The sequence below is a fragment of the Danio rerio genome, chromosome 8 (genome assembly GCF_052040795.2).
Source record: "Danio rerio strain M-AB ecotype USA chromosome 8, GRCz13ab, whole genome shotgun sequence".
NCBI classification, from domain to species: domain Eukaryota; kingdom Metazoa; phylum Chordata; class Actinopteri; order Cypriniformes; family Danionidae; genus Danio; species Danio rerio.
In genome coordinates this window covers 30,802,088-30,820,512 of record NC_141028.1, presented here as the reverse complement: position 1 = coordinate 30,820,512, position 18,425 = coordinate 30,802,088, and the positions used below count along the sequence as shown (strand labels likewise).

The window sequence follows — 18,425 nt, the reverse complement described above, 5'->3', positions numbered from 1 at the left end:
AATCAGTAAAATAGAATCAATGATGAACCATTACAGGTTCTTTGTATAATCTAGCACTTAAATTAAATTGGTTCCCCCGAGATTACGACCCAATACTCTTTTTAGAGTGTTTATTTTACAGCAATTTCTGTAAGAGAAGCATTGAACACATGATGATTATTTCTAAGTATATTTCTAAATGAGCTGTTGACATGAAATTGACCTAAATATTGTTAAAACTCAAACAATCTAAACATACCAATAAATTAAACAAATAAGCAAAAACATCTGAAAAATTACTTACGTGTATTCATGATTTATTCAACAACATATTCTTTCTTTTTTTTTACTAATTTGCATTGTGTCATTATTTAATCCAGTTATAATTTGTCCAATATAATATATATCCAGTCCAATATTCAAAATCATTAGCTCATTTAGTATTATAAAATATATATATATATATATATATATATATATATATATATATATATATATATATATATATATATATATATATATATATATATATAAATTAAAACAGCATAAAAAAACATAAACAAGTGGACATGAGAAAACTAAACTAAAATAACCCAGAAATAACAAACACAACAAACAACAAAATATTTTCTGGTTATTTACTTTAATTTATTGTATTTTTAATGAAAATTGTAGTTATCTCTATTCGCACATAGTTGCCTTCTAAAACAATAATTCCTAATGTAACAATTAATAATTAACTGATAGTTTGCAATATTTTGAAGTGGAAATATTTTCAAATTTATTAATTTGCCGTACGAGAATATTATATCATTATTTACTGACCCTTTAGCTGTTTAAACCCTGTTGTCTTTCTTTCTTCTGTTGAACACAAAACATGTTTTATAAGACATCAGAAAACCTGCATACATTGACCCATATTTTTTGTTTATCCTCGCTATACTGAAAGTCAATGGTTACAGGATTTCAGACTTCCTCAAAATACTTCTTTAGTGTTTAACAGTAGAACGAAAATCATAAAGGTTTGGAACGACTTGAGGGTGAGTAAAAAGTGAGTAACTTTTATTTTGGGGTTAATTATTGACTTTTTGTTGTTGTTTTTTCGGCACGGTTGACAAAACAAAATCTAGAAAATATTTCAGAATTATAACTGCAACTGTACTATTATAATCCGAATAATACACATTAATGGGTCACACTTTACAATAAGGTTCATTAGTTAATGTTAATTAATGCATTTACTAACATGACCAAACAATGATCAATACATTTACTACTGTATTTGTTCATGTTAGTTTACATTAGTTAATGAAAATACAGTAGTTCATTGTTAGTTCATGCTAACTCATGGTGCACTAACTAATGTTAACAAGCATAGACTTGGATGTCAATAATGCATTAGTAAATGATCAATTATGATTAATAAATGCTGTACATGTGTTGTTCATGATTAGTTCATGTTAGTAAATGCATTAACTAATGAACCTTATTGTAAAGTGTTACCCATTAATGAGTTCAAACCAATTGTGTCCTTGACACCTGCACACTAAGCGTTTTTGTTTCTTTTTTGCTTATTTTAATTATAAACAACACAGAAAAGCTTTACCGGGGGTTACAATGCCTGTTAAACAATTGAACCACATTTTCTCTTCAAGTTGACTTTGAGAGTACTTACAGTATAAGCATCTGTACAAATTAATTTTTACAATTTTGTTGTCTGTATCCTGTTTGTTCATATAAAAATATATTAACCTCTGAGATCCATAAAAAACACAAACATTAAGAAATATACATATAGATTGCATATACAGTACATATAACAGTAGATTACTGGGGGTGGAAAACAGTAAACACAAAGTGCAGAGTACAGATCTATTGAATTTCAACTGTTTCTCAATGACAACCTTCAATTAAATAAAATGCAGAGGAGTTAAAATAATCAATTTATCACAAAACTACACTCACAAAATGAAAAACTCCAACCCTTTCAAAGGCACAGACAACCTTACAAAATATTTACAGGATGAACTGTTTGATTGTTTTGTTGCTATTATTTTTATTTTCAAATCTCAGTCTTTACAACTTGAACTTTTTCCATTTGTGTTTCTTCGTACATCCTGTTGTTTTCTTCTTGTTCTAAATTTGACCTGATCACACACCTGTGAAAGGAAACTTAAAGTCAGTTAGGTGTCAGAATCACTGCAATCACACACACACACACACACGCGCAAGCGAAAAACAGACATTCTCTCACATGCTCGAAGCAATCAGTCTATGCCTTTTCTTCCAATAACTAAATACAAAATTAAACTGAAAACAAGTCAGTTACAGTGAAACAAGCCAGTTTATAAACCTAGCTGATGTTTGCAACCTGACCTGTTTGCTGCAATGCTCTTACAAAATTCTGCAGAAAAACAAAATCCACGTCCTGTCATAAGTGAGGCCCCCTTTGCTTCACACATATCCCCCCACTTACATATATCAAACCTTTGCTCTGCTTCCTGTTATGTAAAAGCAGTACAGAAGAAAATGTTTTCAGCAAAAGTGCCTTAATCTGCGGATCATTATTACTGTTATGACAGAAACAAACCCCCCCAACCAAACACACATAAAGTTGAAGTCAGAATTATTAGCCCCCCTGAATTATTCACCCTCTATTTTTTTTTTCTGTTTAACAGAGGGAAGATTTTTTATTTAACACTTCTTGTTTTTCAACAATTCTAACCCTAATAGTTTTAATAACTCATTTCTAATAACTAATTTATTTTATCTTTACCATGATGACATCATGGTAAAGATAAAATTCTGACTTCAAATGTATAGTTTGTTTTTTTATTCATTTTAGTAGTATTATTGAATCATTTGCATATTTTTATATTAGATTATATGTAATATATTTTTATTATTGTCATTATTATTATTATATTAGCTGAGTTGATGTACTACTACTGTAGCTTTGTTTACAAACAAGTGTTTCACACTCACACACAGGCTATTTCTCGTTATACATACAATTAATTTAATTAATCTGTCTTGCAATAGATGTAAAAACCAGCAACAGCAAGGGCTCTATTTTAACGATCTAGACACAAAGTCTAAAGTGCATGGTGCAAAAGCATTAAGAGCACATCCGAATGCACTTTTTGTTATTTTAAGGACAGAAAAATATGCTCTGCGCCCCAGCGCATGTCTAACAGTGTTGTGCTTATTCTCTTAATGAGTTATGGGTGTGTTTTGAGCATTAAACCAATCAGAGTCTCATCTCTCATACCCTTTAAGAGTCAGTTACATCACGCCATGGCACATTTGCTATTTGCATGGCAGACTTTGTAAGTGGAAAAACTGAATGCTTTACTAGCAAGATAACAGTTAAATAGACCATCTGCAGTGCGAGAATAAATAATGAGCCTCCTCCATTTGACCTCTTTACTTTCACTTTTCTTTACTTTCACTCTTTACTTTACTCCTTTACTTTTGTGAATAAGGAAACGGTCATTCGTTAGACATTCATTAGCCTGCATATTTCATTTAGAATGTTCAGTTTTAGTTTTCCCAGGTTCAGTTTTAATTTTCAGCAAATAAATAAATAAACAATAATAACAAATTGTGGTCAAAAAATGAGTTATGTCCAAACACACGACCTATGCCCCATATGATCCAAAACACGACAGGTGGACAAATCTAAACTTGTTTTTATTAAAGCAAATATAAATATGCATACAATAAATAATGCTGCTAATAATAATATTATACAAAAATCAAACTGTCATGAATAAACTGAAAAAAAAGCTTTTACATGTTTGGTGGAGGACTGGTAACTGTCAATGATGTAAGAGGAACGTTCGAGGTTACTAGAGTAACCCTTCGTTCCCCGAGGAGGGGAACGGAAGCACTATAAGTGGATTTGATTTGTAAAATCCACGCATTGGGAGGATTCGGATCAGAAGCCGCTTGTCTGGAGAGTATTGAACGGGCCAATGAATGAAATTAATTGGCAGCGTAAGCTTGCGCAGGTGTGCGACATCTGCAATTATCTCAGCATATAAGCACACCTGAAGCCAGCAGACGCCATCCTTTTAAGCTGAAGAGACTTTCAAACAGCTAAGGGACAGTCATTATGGCGACGGAGTATAGTGCTTCCGTTCCCCTCCTCGGGGAACGAAGGGTTACTTTAGTAACCTCGAACGTTCCCCTTCGGGGGGAACTTCAGCACTATAAGTGGATTTGATTTGTAAAATCCACGCATTGGGAGCCCATTGAAAGCGCCATAATGACTGCACCTTACCAACACCCCCGATGAGGAGATAGTCAAGCAAGCGTGACGCACCCACATCATGGGGGGCGCGGTCCTCCAACGTGTCCCTGGCCCTAATTTATCCTACTTCAACAGAAGTTTTACGGATTTAGATATATTTTTTGGGAAGTCGTGAGCATCTAGATAATTCTAGGAAATACGACAGTACGTTGGGAAGCGTGCAATCCCGATAGGGAGGACGCTGCGGAGGCCATCCGTTACCCAAGGGGGGGATAGATGGCAGAATTTACATATGGACTAGCCCTAAAAAGGGGGAGTACGCATAGCAAAAGAGTGGTTAGCGGAGAGGGAAGACACGGGTCCGCCCAGGGGGGGGACTTAACCGTGGCGGAATAAGCATATGGGATCGCCTAGTGGGGATCACGCATAGCAGGCACCTATACCCAAAACGCGGGCTGACCAGCGGGCAGACCTACAACGTAGTGGGCCAGCAAGTGACTCCTCCGCTGAGTCAGTGCTGGGGGCCACGGAGGAATCTGCAGGGCTCACCTGACGGGGAACTTTACTGACAGAAAAAAAAGGGCGCACGTACCTCCGTGTTAGGGAGAATAGCGCAGCAAGCGTGTTTCAACACCCTACCGAGTTGTCTCCTCAATCACCAAAGGGTTACCTAATACCCTTGAGGAAACCGGCTCCACTCGCAGATTGTAAAACCTTGCAAATGTGTTGGGTGTCGCCCAGCCCGCAGCTCTACAGATGTCTGTTAGAGAGGCGCCGCATGCACGCGCCCAAGAGGATGCAACGCTCCGAGTGGAGTGTGCACGAACTCCCGGGGGACACGGCTGACCTCGACTCGAATAAGCGAGTGAAATGGCAATCTTTGTTTTGATACGGCACTTCCCTGCTGCCGACCGCCATAACAGACAAAGAGCTGCTCAGATGATCTAAAATTCTGAGTACGGCCCACATAAATGCGCAGAGCGCGAACTGGACAAAGTAAAGAAACGGCTGGGTCTGCCTCCTCCGGGGGCAGCGCTTGCAGGCTCACTACCTGATCTCTAAAGGGGGTGGTAGGAACCTTGGGCACATAACCGGGGCGGGGTCTCAGGATGACGTGAGAGTAATCCGGCCCGAATTCCAGGCACGAGTCACTGACCGAAAATGCCTCCAGGTCCCCGACCCTCTTGATGGAGGCCAACGCAACCAGCAGAGCTGTCTTCAGGGACAGAAATCTTAGAGATACTGATTCGAGTGGCTCAAAGGGATCGGATCGCAGACTCGTGAGAACGAGGGCGAGATCCCAAGAGGGCATGAGAGGGGGGCGAGATGGATTAATTCGCCTAGCACCCCTAAGGAACTGGATGACCAGGTTATGCTTTCCCACGGTGCTGCCAGCTACCGCGCTATGATAAGCGGAGATGGCGGCCACGTAAACCTTGAGAGTGGAGGGCGACAGCCTGCTGTCCAACTTCTCTTGAAGGAAAGAGAGCACAACACTAATCTGGCAATTTCGGGGGTCTTCTCTGCGAGAGACGCACCATTCAGTGAATAGACTCCACTTCAGGGCGTAGGCGCGCCTCGTAGAGGGGGCTCTAGCCTGAGTGATGGTATTAACCACCGCAGTCGGTAGGTTACCTAAGTCTTCCTCGCGTCTAGGGACCACACGTGGAGGTTCCAAAGATCGGGGCGAGGGTGCCAGATGGTGCCCTGTCCCTGAGAGAGTAGGTCCTCTCTCAAAGGGATCCGCCAGGGGAGGGCCGTCGCGAGGAGTGAGAGCTCTGATATCCAGGTCCGGTTGGGCCAAAGGGGCACAACTAGCAGAACCTGTTCCTCGTCCTCCCTGACCTTGCACAGAAACTGCGCGAGCAGGCTCACTGGGGGAAACGCATACTTGCGCATGCCCCGAGGCCAGCTGTGGGCCAGTGCATCCGTGCCGAGAGAGCCCTCGGTCAGGGAAAAAAACAACTGGCAGTAAGCGTTCTCGGGGGAAGCAAACAGATCGATCTGGGCCTCCCCGAATCGCGCCCATATCAGCTGAACAGACTCGGGGTGGAGTCTCCATTCTCCAGGACGTAACAGCTGTCGTGAGAGCGCATCGGCTGCACGATTGAGCGTGCCTGGGACGTGAATGGCGCGCAGCGATTTCAGCCGCGGGTGACTCCAGAGGAGCAGACGGCGGGCGAGCTGAGACATGCGGCGAGAGCGCATACCCCCCATGCGGTTGATATACGCCGCCGCCGCCATACTGTCCGTCCTGACCAGCACGTGTTGCCGCTCCAGCACCGGTAAAAAGCGGTGGAGAGCGAGGAACACTGCCAACAGCTCTAGGCGATTGATATGCCAATGCAGCTGGGCACCCTTCCAGAGGCCCGCAGCCGCATGCCCGCGACACACGGCCCCCCAACCCGTGTTGGAAGCGTCTGTTGAAACAACAACATGGCTGGACGCCTGTCCTAGAGGCACACCGGCCTGTAGGAACGAGGGGTCGTTCCAAGGGCTGAGGGCGCGGCGACACAGCGCAGTAACCGAGACCCGGTGTGTGCCCGCGTGCCATGCGCGTCTGGGGACCCGATCGTGAAGCCAGTGCTGAAGTGGTCTCATATGGTGCAACCCGAGCGGCGTGACGGTGGCTGCGGATGCCATATGCCCCAGGAGCCTCTGAAAGAACTTCAGTGGGACCACTAGTTTGCTGTCGAGCTCCCTCAGACAGTTCAGCAACAGGCGAGCGCGTTCCTCGGAGAGGTGCGCTACCATGGTGATCGAGTCCAGCTCCATCCCGAGAAAAGAAATCCTCTGCACGGGGGCGAGTTTGCTCTTTTCTCGGTTGACCTGAAGCCCCAGTAGGCGGAGATGCCGAAGCACCTTGTCCCTGTGCATAATCAATTGCTCCCGCGAGTGGGCTAAAATCAGCCAGTCGTCGAGATAATTGAGTATGCGAATGCCCGCGAGCCGAAGGGGCACTAGGGCACCCTCCGCGAGTTTGGTGAAGACCCGCGGAGACAGAGAGAGCCCGAAGGGGAGGACCTTATACTGCCACGCTCGACCCTCGAACGCAAACCGCAGAAATTGGCGGTGGCGTGGAAGAATGGAGACATGGAAATACGCGTCCTTCAGGTCTATGGCTGCAAACCAATCCCGAGGACGAACACATTGGAGAATGCGCCTCTGCGTGAGCATTCTGAACGGCAGCCTGTGCAGACAGCGGTTCAAAACTCGCAGATCTAGGATTGGCCGTGACCCACCGCTCTTTTTGGGTACGATGAAGTATGGGCTGTAAAACCCACTCTCCATCTCGGCTGGAGGAACCGGCTCGATTGCACCCTTCGCCAGGAGGGCAGCAATCTCCTCTCGCAAGACAGGGGCAGACAGGGGGTTGACCCTGGAGAAATACACGCCCGTAAACTTGGGGGGCCGTTTCGCGAACTGAATCGCGTAACCGAGTCTGATTGTGCGTATGAGCCACCGCGAGGGGCTGGCCCGCGCTAACCAGGCAGGCAGAGCCCTCGCTAATGGAGTCATCGCTACAATCGCTGACGTACCAGCGGTGGGGCAGCGCGGAGTGGGTGTGCTGATCCGGGAAGCACGAGGGTCCCGCGGAAGAGCTGGAGGAGAGCGATTCGCTCTGGCTCCGCACCCTGACTCCGGAGAGGGGGCTGGAGGGCTGAGGGAAGGGAGACCGTCCCCCCAGCGCTCGTGAGCCACTGGCGAAGCACGTAGAGTCTGCGAGCCGGAAGGCAGCGCGTCCCGGACTGGCAGAACTCGTGCAGTCACATCCGGGGAAGGGAAAAAGTGCTCTTTTACTGATGTTTGGTGGCACTGAAAAGTACCGTTGTTATCGGGGCCCCGCCCTCCAGCGGGGAAAGAGCAAGTTTCCTCTTCTCCGGATGGCCTGTCTCAGGGACGCTTCGCGGTCCGTTACCGGACTTAACGGCGCCCTGGTCAGGAGGGGCTGCCTGCTTTCGAGGTGAACGCCGCGCCCGCTTGGCCGGAGGCGCAGGCGGGGGCGGGGCAGCACTCGTTGGCGGGCGCCCTCGGCGAGGAACAGCGGAGGTGGATGGCTCGGCGGGCGGAGCGGGCTTACGGCCACGCCGATAGATGACATTGCCCATCGCATCCGACTGCTCTTTAACCGCCTTGAATTTCTGGGTGAATTCACCGACAGTGTCGCCGAACAGGCCAGCCTGGGATATGGGCGAGTCAAGAAAGCGAACTTTGTCAACGTCGCGCATATCGGCCAGGTTTAGCCAGAGGTGGCGTTCCTGAACCACAAGTGTGGACATCGTCCTCCCCAGCGCACACGCGGCGGACTTAGTAGTCCGAAGAGCATAGTCGGTCGCGGTGCGCAGCTCATGTAATAAGCTTGGGTTGGACCCGCCCTCGTGCAGCTCGGCCAGCGCCTGCGCTTGGTAGCGCTGGTAGGTGGCCATCGCGTGCAAAGCAGAAGCAGCCTGGCCCGCAGCCTTATAAGCTCTGGCTCCGAGGGAGGCAGACAACCTACAGGCTTTGGACGGGAGGCGGGGCAAACCCCGCCACGTAGAGGCGCCGCGCGGACAAAGATTGACCGCGATAGCGCGCTCCACTGACGGGATCGCCTCATACCCCCTGGCAGCTCCGCCGTCAAGGGCGGTGAGGGCGGAGGCACACGCAGCACGGGCAGAGAAAGGTGCCCTCCAAGACTGCGTGAGCCTACTGTGCACTTCCGGGAAGAAGGGGATGAGAGGCTTCGAAGGCTTCGCCTTCTGGTCCTCTACGTAGCACCCATCTAGTCGGTCTGGCCGCGGAGCTGGGGGATAAACCATCTCCAACCCCACGGCCGAAGCAGCCCGGGAAAGCACGGCTAACATGTCCGCTTCAGGATCCGATTTGACAGCGCTCACCTGCCCGGAGGGGGCGAGCGGGTTCGGATCTTCGTCGGACAGTGAAAGCCCACCCTCCGATGCCGCGGAGGACATCTGATCTCCGGTGTCAGCGAGTGTGAGAGCTACCATCTGGTTAGACGGATCACTCTCACCACCCGAAGCTTGGATGGAGCGCCTTGAGGAGCGAGAGGTCCGCGAGCCCGTGGGCGGCGGATTATCTCCCACTGAAACCCTCAGATCTGCCCGAGCGCCCGCTGCTTTTTTAGAACAGGAGGCAACTGGGGTGGCTCGCTCTCTTGCGAAAGTTAGCCGCGATCTTAGCTGTGCAATGGTCATGGCATCGCAATGACGACATGAACCGCCCGCAAGCACCGCATTAACATGCTGGACCCCCAAACATGCAATGCAGTGATCGTGTCCATCATCCGGAGCCAGGAAACCCCCGCATCCAGAAACGCACAGTCGGAGCGCCATCCTGAAAAGGACGTGCTGCACGACTGTGTTGCTCTTTTAGGAAAGTTGCAACTATACGCACCGCTCTGGAGGACCGGACCCAAAGAACCGCAGGCAAGGGAGTAACCCAGCTCGACCGTCTGCCACCGCGAAGGCCCACTCTGGACCGGGAGACACACTCGTTCGCTCTGAAGTGCTGATCAGCAAGAGGAACCCTCATCGACTCACTCAGAAAGGATCTGAAGCGAAAAGGAAGGCGTCTGCTGGCTTCAGGTGTGCTTATATGCTGAGATAATTGCAGATGTCGCACACCTGCGCAAGCTTACGCTGCCAATTAATTTCATTCATTGGCCCGTTCAATACTCTCCAGACAAGCGGCTTCTGATCCGAATCCTCCCAATGCGTGGATTTTACAAATCAAATCCACTTATAGTGCTGAAGTTCCCCCCGAAGGGGAACTATTTTTTTGTGCTTGCATTAAAATAGATATATGAACGTAAACGAAAGTAAAATGTTATGTTTAATAAAAATGCACCTTTAAACACCAATGTTTATTTGATTACAAAAAAAAATCCCATGATGGCAAAGCTGAATTTTCCTGTCACCCAATCCTTCAAAAAAGCAATAGTAAGCTGATTCAGAGATATTTCAAACAACTATTGATATTAAAGAAAAAATGCTCTTTGTGTTATATTTGTAACATTAAAAACATATTTACTGTTGCTTTAAGTAAACATACTTGCAAAGAAAAGAAACTAAATGACATCTAGCTGTGGCTCAAGGGTGACTGAAATGCGGTATTGCATGAATTTAACATTTGCATGTGATGCGCACTGTCTGCGTGTTTCCTGGAAATCTATGTGGGAAAAATTGAAATAAAGATCGTTAGATTGACTGATCAAAAACGATATTATACTCACCCCCACAGCTATGATGCACAAAATGATTTTGGTCACACTGATGAGAATAAAGCTGACTGCAGCCCAAGAGGTAGACAGATCTATAACAGCAAGACAGGAATCTGTAGCAATAATGGTGCTGGGATAAACTGTGCTCGCCTGGACACATTCTTAAAATGAAAAGAAACAATATATCATTAGTCGTTCACTTTCTAAAATTAAATATGCAGTCAGAAAATTTGAAGATGTGAGTCCTTAAAATTGATTGTTCACCCAAAAATGAATGTTCTGTCTCACCATTTCTCTCTCTCTCTCTCTCTCTCTCTCTCTCTATATATATATATATATATATATATATATATATATATATATATATATATATAGAGAGAGAGAGAGAGAGAGAGAGAGAGAGAGAAAGAGAGAGAGAGAGTTTTTATAATCGGTTTTCCCATTTAAGGTAAATGCACAAATAAAACAGGACCTGTTCTAAATATGGACTGATGATGATAATTACACATGCTAAAATTTTAAAGTAGTCATTTATATTTAAAAACACATGCTTGTGATAAAACGTACTGCACAATATTGGGGGAAATTACATGTTCTGAACTGTAGAGTCTGGCTTGCAGCAAATTGGAAATTGCTGATGTAAATTTCATAATGTTCCACAGTAATCCTCGTCTTAAAGAGTCCTTCCTTCCTCCCCGGTTCCTCCCCCATTTTCTTAGATCGGGCAAAACAGTAGCCCAGTGGTTAGCATTGTTGCCTGACAGCAAGAACATCACTGGTTCTAATCCTTACTCGGCCAGTCAATGTTTCTGTGCGGTGTTTCCTCCCACCGTTCAAAGCCATACATCATAAGTAATATGACTAAACCAAATTGGCACCATAGTCAAGTTCCTAGCCAACAGTATTTTTCCCTCATAAAGCAATTTATCACTAGTCACAAATAAGCAGGGGAGTTCTCGAGATATACCTGAGCTCAATCTCTCCTCTCGCCCTGTAAACGGAAGGGAGCCCAGACCTCGAGGATCCTTTGAGCTCTGGGATCTCCCAGGACAGCATACCAAACAAGCTTAATCAATCATCAGCTAAGTGTGAACTCTTGAATTGTAAAATTCTGAAAGAACCCATTTTTAGGGTCAGAGCTGCAGCACTTAATAGAAATGTCAAATAGATTGAAAAATATTTTTGAGCTCTTTTAAAAAACTTGATACTGCAGATTTACTTTAATTGGAAACATACAAATTCTTATTGTGCCCAATTGCCAAATAAAGCCAGTGCTGATTAAATTAATTAGTTTATGTGTGGAAACATTTCATGTCCAAAGGCAACAAAAGCAAACATGAGGTCTATAACACTTTGTCATTTGCCAGCAAAAGTTCAAGAGTTCATCGGCAAGATTCTGTGTGTACAGTGCATGTCAGTGGTGCTGCTAAAAATAACAGAACCCGCTATCATAAGTGATTCTTTCTGCACTGCAAAGTGAGGCAACACATTAAATCTTCTACAGTAAACTGATAACCTGCTCTGTTTCCGACAAGCTTCAAACACCACGAACATGGAGGACAAATAGTTTGTCATCCAATCAAACCTGACATAAGAGAAGGACTGCCATTCCAGAGAGAAAGCAAATGGGTATATTTAGATTAAACATGACCAAAACAAACCCTGTTGATAACTAATTGTGTTTAATCACCAAACTAGTCTCACTCAAAAAAAGAATAATTTTGCTGCTTAATCAAAGTACTTATTTAAAATGAAATGAAAATATCCAAATTCTTGCTATTTTTGTGAGACTTAGTTGTTTTATGGTCAGTTCACTTACATTTGTAAAAACAATTAAGTTAGCGTATTTGATTTGTGTTTAGACAACATGAATGAATTGTGTGGAAGCCTGCATATTTTATTTACAGTGCAACCCATCCCTACTGACCAGAGGTCTGAATTACCTGAGATGTTCAATCCAATGAAAGAATCATAGTTTTGACCTCCAGCGTTTGCAGCCAGGTAGCATCTATATGTCCCAGAGTCTGAAGGCTGCACATTATGTAACTCCAGGGTCTCTTTCTCTCCCAGAAAAACAGAAGTTAGATTATTTGTAGAATTGAAGTATGTAACCTCGTTGCCTCTTTTCTTGATAATAGGAGAGTTCTACAAAATAAAAAGCACAACTGTGTTAGGATATTTGGCTGTGGTGTGATGATGCAGTTGGATTGATTGACCTAGTCAAGCGCTGCACCTGCCAGATTCTGCAGAATCTGCTATTGATACAATAACATGTACACCCATATTAATAACCACGAGGCAAAGGATATCCAGATGGTAACTCACCTCGATTTCCAGAACCTTGTACCATATGACGTAACGGAATTTTTTTGTTTGGTTTGTAGCTTTACAAGGAAGTCTGATGACATCATTACAGTTTCCATCAATAACAACAAAGCCAATTGTTGTTTCCCAATGCAAAGCTGTCATAGTGAACAACAACAAGGCTGCAAAGAGATAGCAAATCCATGATGATGAGCAAACATAGTGGTACGTTTGCATGACAACAATGTATTAAAGACAGTTTGAAGCTCTAAGCTATAACATTAATATTGCTGTTTTTTATACCACTAAACCCATGCAGCTCTAATAAAGGCTTCAAGAGAAATTCAAAAAACCACAAGCCCAATATATACAGGCTAGTTATCAACTCGTGCTGTTTTGACAACATTATTGACACATTTTTAAATGTGTAAACAGAAAGGGTTAACATTTAGGCCTACACTACAATGAAACTTCTCAAACTAAAAGCTTGTAGCTAACTAACATTTTGTAGCTAACTAACATTTTGGGTTCAGGTAACAGTGAACGTTTGTTACACTTTGACATTTTGCTTCGGTCTCATGATTATCTTACTGAATTAAATAAAATAAATCCACGTTACAGTCAATAAATATAAAAGTGTATTAACTGACAATTCTCACTGTTTGCACCACTTTCATCGTTCAAACACATTCACATTCAACAGGATCAACGTTACATAACCCCAAAACCTCAAAACTAAACTATTTATCAGAAACGAAACGCTACGAAAATAGAGCAAGTCACTATTTAAAAGGGGAACAAGTAGTCCTCTGTTTCTTTTTAACAGTAAATGAATGTGTTTCACAATTAAATACTTAAATATTCTAAAAGTATGTTTGATGTTGACTTACCTGAAATCTTCGTATAGCTCATTCTGAGTTCTTTGCATTAGCAAACCCATCCATGGACCACGAGAGATTATGTGAACACAGTTGTTTCTTATCTCTGTACGAAGTACGGCGTCATGTACAGTACTGTGTGAGCAAGTCTGCAGAATACTATTGAATACATGTCTCAATTCCGCCCTCTAGTGTTAATATGAATTATATGAATTATTCAGCATAAAGAATAGAACTAGTCTAAGAAAAAATGCAATTAGCAATGTTTAGTAATGCTAAATGTAGGCTACTTATCACAGTTTTTACATTTACCACTTTTCAGTGTATGAAAAAGTGATGTAAGTAAATAAATAAATAAAACTGTTTGTTGAAGACGATGTTGTAAAAAGTTTAGAGTTTCTAAATTGCTCATTTAAAAAAAATAATAAAATGATTCAGATAAATTGTTTTAATAAAACTAGCAAAAATAATATTAATAGAAAATTAATAGTTTAATAAGCTAAGTAAAACAGTTTATTAAATTATTGATACATTAATTGCAAAATTATTGTCTTCTTTATGAAAATAATGTACTTTCAGATTTATTACACACCGATAATTATAATATTTTAAAAATAATAACAAAACAAATGTCTGAAATTAAAACTTCTTATTCAGTCAGCACATAACATGTCTTTGTTGCATTCATTCGTTCGTTTTCTTTTTAGCTTAGTCCCTTTATTTATCTCGGGTCGCCAGATTAATAAAGGGACTAAGTATAAAGATTAATAAAATGTTTTTATAGTTTAATAAAAATTAAGAATAAAGATTAATAAAGGTTTATTCAACTGCGGAATGAATCGTCAACTTATCCAGCTTGTGTTTTACACAGCAGATGCCCTTCCAGCTGCAACCCATAACAGGCAAACACCCATGCACGCTCATTCACATACACTCCAGACAATTTAGCTTAACATGGGCAAACAGGTAAACTCCACACAGAAGTTCCATCTGATCCAGCAAGGCTCGAACCAGTGACCTACTTGCTGTAAGACGACAGCGTTACCCGCTGTGCCACCGCGCAGCCTTGTTGCATTCATAATATAAATTTTTCTATAACATTTTATCAAATTAAATTCTAAATACTATATTAGATATTATATTATGGATATATATAATGTATATATATGTATATATATATACACATACATACATACATACACACACACACACACACACACACACACACTCACATATATATGTATATATATATATATATATATATATATATATATATATATATATATATATATATATATATATATATACACATATATGTGTGTGTGTGTGTGTGTGTGTGTATGTATGTATGTATGTATATATATATATATATATATATATACAGCAATATGTATATATATACAGCAATATATATATATATATATATATATATATATATATATATATATATATATATATATATATACATACACACACATATATATAATATAATATATACACACACACAGAAATCTTGTTTGTGACTTTTCAAGGTATGTCAATAAACGGAAGACACCAAAGTCTTGAAAAATCTGATTTTTGTCAAATATAATGTCAGAATGGAAACACTGACGCATTAGAAACTGTTGAAAAGCAGTTGCCGGAAAATGAGTGTCTTCATAGTGCATATTTTCATGGTTTCAGAGAAGGTGACTAGGGAAAAATAACTTGTTTTGCAAAGTCTGTACTGTGGCGTACAATAAAGTCATCATAATATTAATTGTACTTATAAAAAGCAGTTATACAGTACAAGGGATAAATACTTAAAGGCATAGTTCAATCAAAACCAAAAATTCTGTCATCATTTGCTACTCTACTTGTGTCTTTTTTGTTTACTTTGTCCTACTATGATTGTCAATGGCTGTCATTTCTCAACATTCTTACTGTAAATAGAACCACTTGAGGGTGTGTAATTTTTCATTTGAAATATTGGGGGGAATAGGGTTTGAAAAAAGGGATAAACTACTGTACATCCTTTTAAGGAGCCACTTGCTTCTGTTGTGGAAGTTGCAGATATTTTTACCAAAGATTTTAGCCACAATCATCTCCTGTTTCTCTCTCTTACTCTCTCTGTCCGGTTCGTTTGAAGTCTTTGTTTTCCTTTGAGTCCCATTTGGAGTCACAAATGGCTGAATCACTGAGCCGTAAAGCTGCTTTTCCCCAGCAGTAAATAAGGCGTCTGTGAAAGTGGTTGATGGTGGACTTGCTTTTCCTTTGTCCGGAAATCAACCCTCTCCTCTCTGGATACTGAGGTCCTCCTGGCCATAACTGACTGTATACGACATGCTCTCCTTCATCCTGTTTTCTTCATGTTGGGGATCCCCCGATTTTCTCCTTTTCCTCTCTCCTTCTTTCTGTCTTCTTATTTGTTCATCGCTGACAGGATAGTGAGGGATCAGGTTATTAATAGGAGGCTTTATGAATGGGAAGAGGAAGGCAGAGAGAGAGGGTTGTGATTACGCCATCTGGATTAAACAATGCCTGGGGTACTTCGGGACGGACACAATGAATGGGGAGACAGCAGGGGGAAGTGGGAAGTAAAGAGAGCCTTGCAGTTATGCAGGCAACTACTGTATACATGCTGCCATACATACATAGATTATGTGTTGTGTTTTCTCTAGCATGAAGCTTGTGTTAGCAGCGATATTTAGAGTAGTAATTCTATATTTAAGGGCGGCACAGAGGCTCAGTAGTTAGCACTGTTGCCTTACAGCAAGAAGGTCACTGCTTTCAGTCCCGGCTTGACCAGTCGCCATTTCTGTGTGGAGTTTGCATGTTATCCCCCACAGTCCAAAGACATGCGCTATAGGTTAATTGGGTAAACAAAATTGGCCACAGTGTATGAATGCGTGTGTAAATGAGAGTGTATGGGTGTTTTTCAGCACTTGGTTGCAGCTGGAAGGGCATCCAGAATAGCTGGAGGTTCCTTCTGCTGTGGTGACCCCAGATAAATAAGGGACTAAGCTGAAGGAAAATGAATGAGTTCCACATTTATATACTGTATCTTAACATTGAAAATACAAATAACTAAATAGAAAAATGCTAATTAAATAATTTGCATAGTTTGTCATTCTGTAAATAAGTTTATTTGCACTTTCAAATTGCATTATGGGATTTTGATCTCTTTCAATGTGAAAGTTTTGATCAAAGTTATATTGTGATATAGTGTTTGAATTAGTCAAGAGCTAACAGTACTTTAACAGATGTATTACTATTATTATTGTTTTATTTACAAGGTGTGGTTTTAAACTAGCAGCACGGTGGCTCAGTGGGTAGCACAGGGCATCGGCTGTGCTGGAAGGGCATCCGCTGCATAAAACCTGTGCTGGATAAGTTGGAAGTTCATTCCACTGTGGCAACCCCATATTAACAAAAAAGGGACTAAGCTGAAAAGAAAATGAATGAATAAATGAATGAATGAATGAATGAATGAATGGTTTCAAACTACTCAAATGTCAACAAATGTCACTTTGTTAAACTGTAGTTACAGTTTCCACCTCAAAGATCAAGGTTTTGTAGGGCAGTTTCGATAAAGAAATGGAAAGCACCTGTGAAGCAATTCAAGACTTATTATTGAATTAATAAAAACAAAAAACTTATGGTTAAAAATTTTAAAATCATACCGTGGCTTATGACCATGTACAGACTTTGTCAATGTGCATGTAATGTAAATCCAACACACACTTTTGGCAATTTGTACTTATTTGATGTGAACTTTTCTAATCTTATTTATATGTTACTGTACAATCTGTTGACATTTGAGTAAGAGCTTGACCTTCATTTCTACCTTTTACATAAAAAATGGTATAATATAACATGTTTTCCCTTACATTTTTAAACTAAAATAAAAACTGCAAGTAAAATACCGATTTTGAAAAAGAATGCACATTTGTATTTGAAAATAGCACCATATAATGAGTTTAAACTCAGTTTAGTCAAAGTGTACATGTCTTTATTTTTCTTAGCCTGATTTTTTACTTAGAAATGCAGATTCATTTGTTATCTTTATTACTATTATTATTTTTATATTTATTATAATTTAAAAAATTTTGTTTTACTTGTTAATTATGTTTATTTAGTTATTTCAATGGGAAGTTATAGGCTGTTGAGGGAGGGAAGTGTTTATTTGGGGTAGTGTTAACAACAACATGGAAATATTTTAAAAATGACTGTTGTAATTAATATTCCATGTAGAAATTTGAAATGGAAATGCAGGTTTATATCCTAAAATGCAACACAAATGCAGATCAAAACGTATTTTATGCAAAATTGGCACCTTAGTGAAACAGTTGTGTTTCATCGCTTGCATGTGCAGTTTTGTTTTGATGTACAGTAGTAGACTCTGATGGAGTCTAAAGAAATGTGTTCGTAGTCATGGAGATATTAGTTGTTATTACTAAGTTTTATTATCAGTCTCTCTCTCTCTTTGTTTTCTTTTTTTTTTTTTTTTTTTGGTACAGTCGGCAGCAGTTCCCTGAGGTTGTTAGCAGCCACAGCTGCGTGTGTGTGTGTGTGTGTGTGTGTGTGTGTGTGTGTGTGTGTGTGTGTGTGTGTGTGTGTGTGTGTGTGTGTGTGTGTGTGTGTGTGTAAAAGTCCATGTTTCTGTCAGTGAGCTTGTTCAGAGTGCTCTTTCTGGCATTTGATTGAGGATTTCCTCTAGATGATCATTACCTCTGCGCACACACACGCACACATAGAGGAACGCCCCAAATGTTCCATCAATACACAGCAGACTCTCAAAGCCTCCACA

At 41.5% G+C, this 18,425-nt stretch overlaps 2 protein-coding genes across 4 annotated transcripts in view; both read right to left on the bottom strand.

Annotated features, from left to right (window-relative positions):
* Nucleotides 1–18,425, bottom strand: part of tcf15 (transcription factor 15) — a 51,167-nt gene that overhangs the window by 18,590 nt on the left and 14,152 nt on the right. The window lies entirely within an intron of this gene.
* On the bottom strand, nucleotides 604–13,749 carry LOC100535806 (uncharacterized). 3 transcript variants are annotated; one of them, XR_015498061.1, is made up of 6 exons: nucleotides 13,649–13,749; nucleotides 12,780–12,940; nucleotides 12,398–12,599; nucleotides 10,467–10,615; nucleotides 1,457–2,138; nucleotides 604–1,220 (listed from the first exon to the last, which is right to left on the bottom strand). XR_015498061.1 is itself a non-coding variant. In XM_087264851.1 (5 exons), the coding sequence occupies exons 1-5, from the start codon at nucleotides 13,668–13,670 to the stop codon at nucleotides 2,049–2,051; spliced, it is 624 nt and encodes a 207-aa protein (XP_087120977.1). In that variant the 5' UTR covers nucleotides 13,671–13,749; the 3' UTR covers nucleotides 604–2,048. The 3 variants fall into 3 exon arrangements, 2 of the variants coding, with proteins under 2 accessions (XP_087120977.1, XP_087120978.1); XM_087264851.1 differs by having other exon boundaries at nucleotides 604–2,138; XM_087264852.1 differs by having other exon boundaries at nucleotides 604–2,138; nucleotides 10,467–10,546.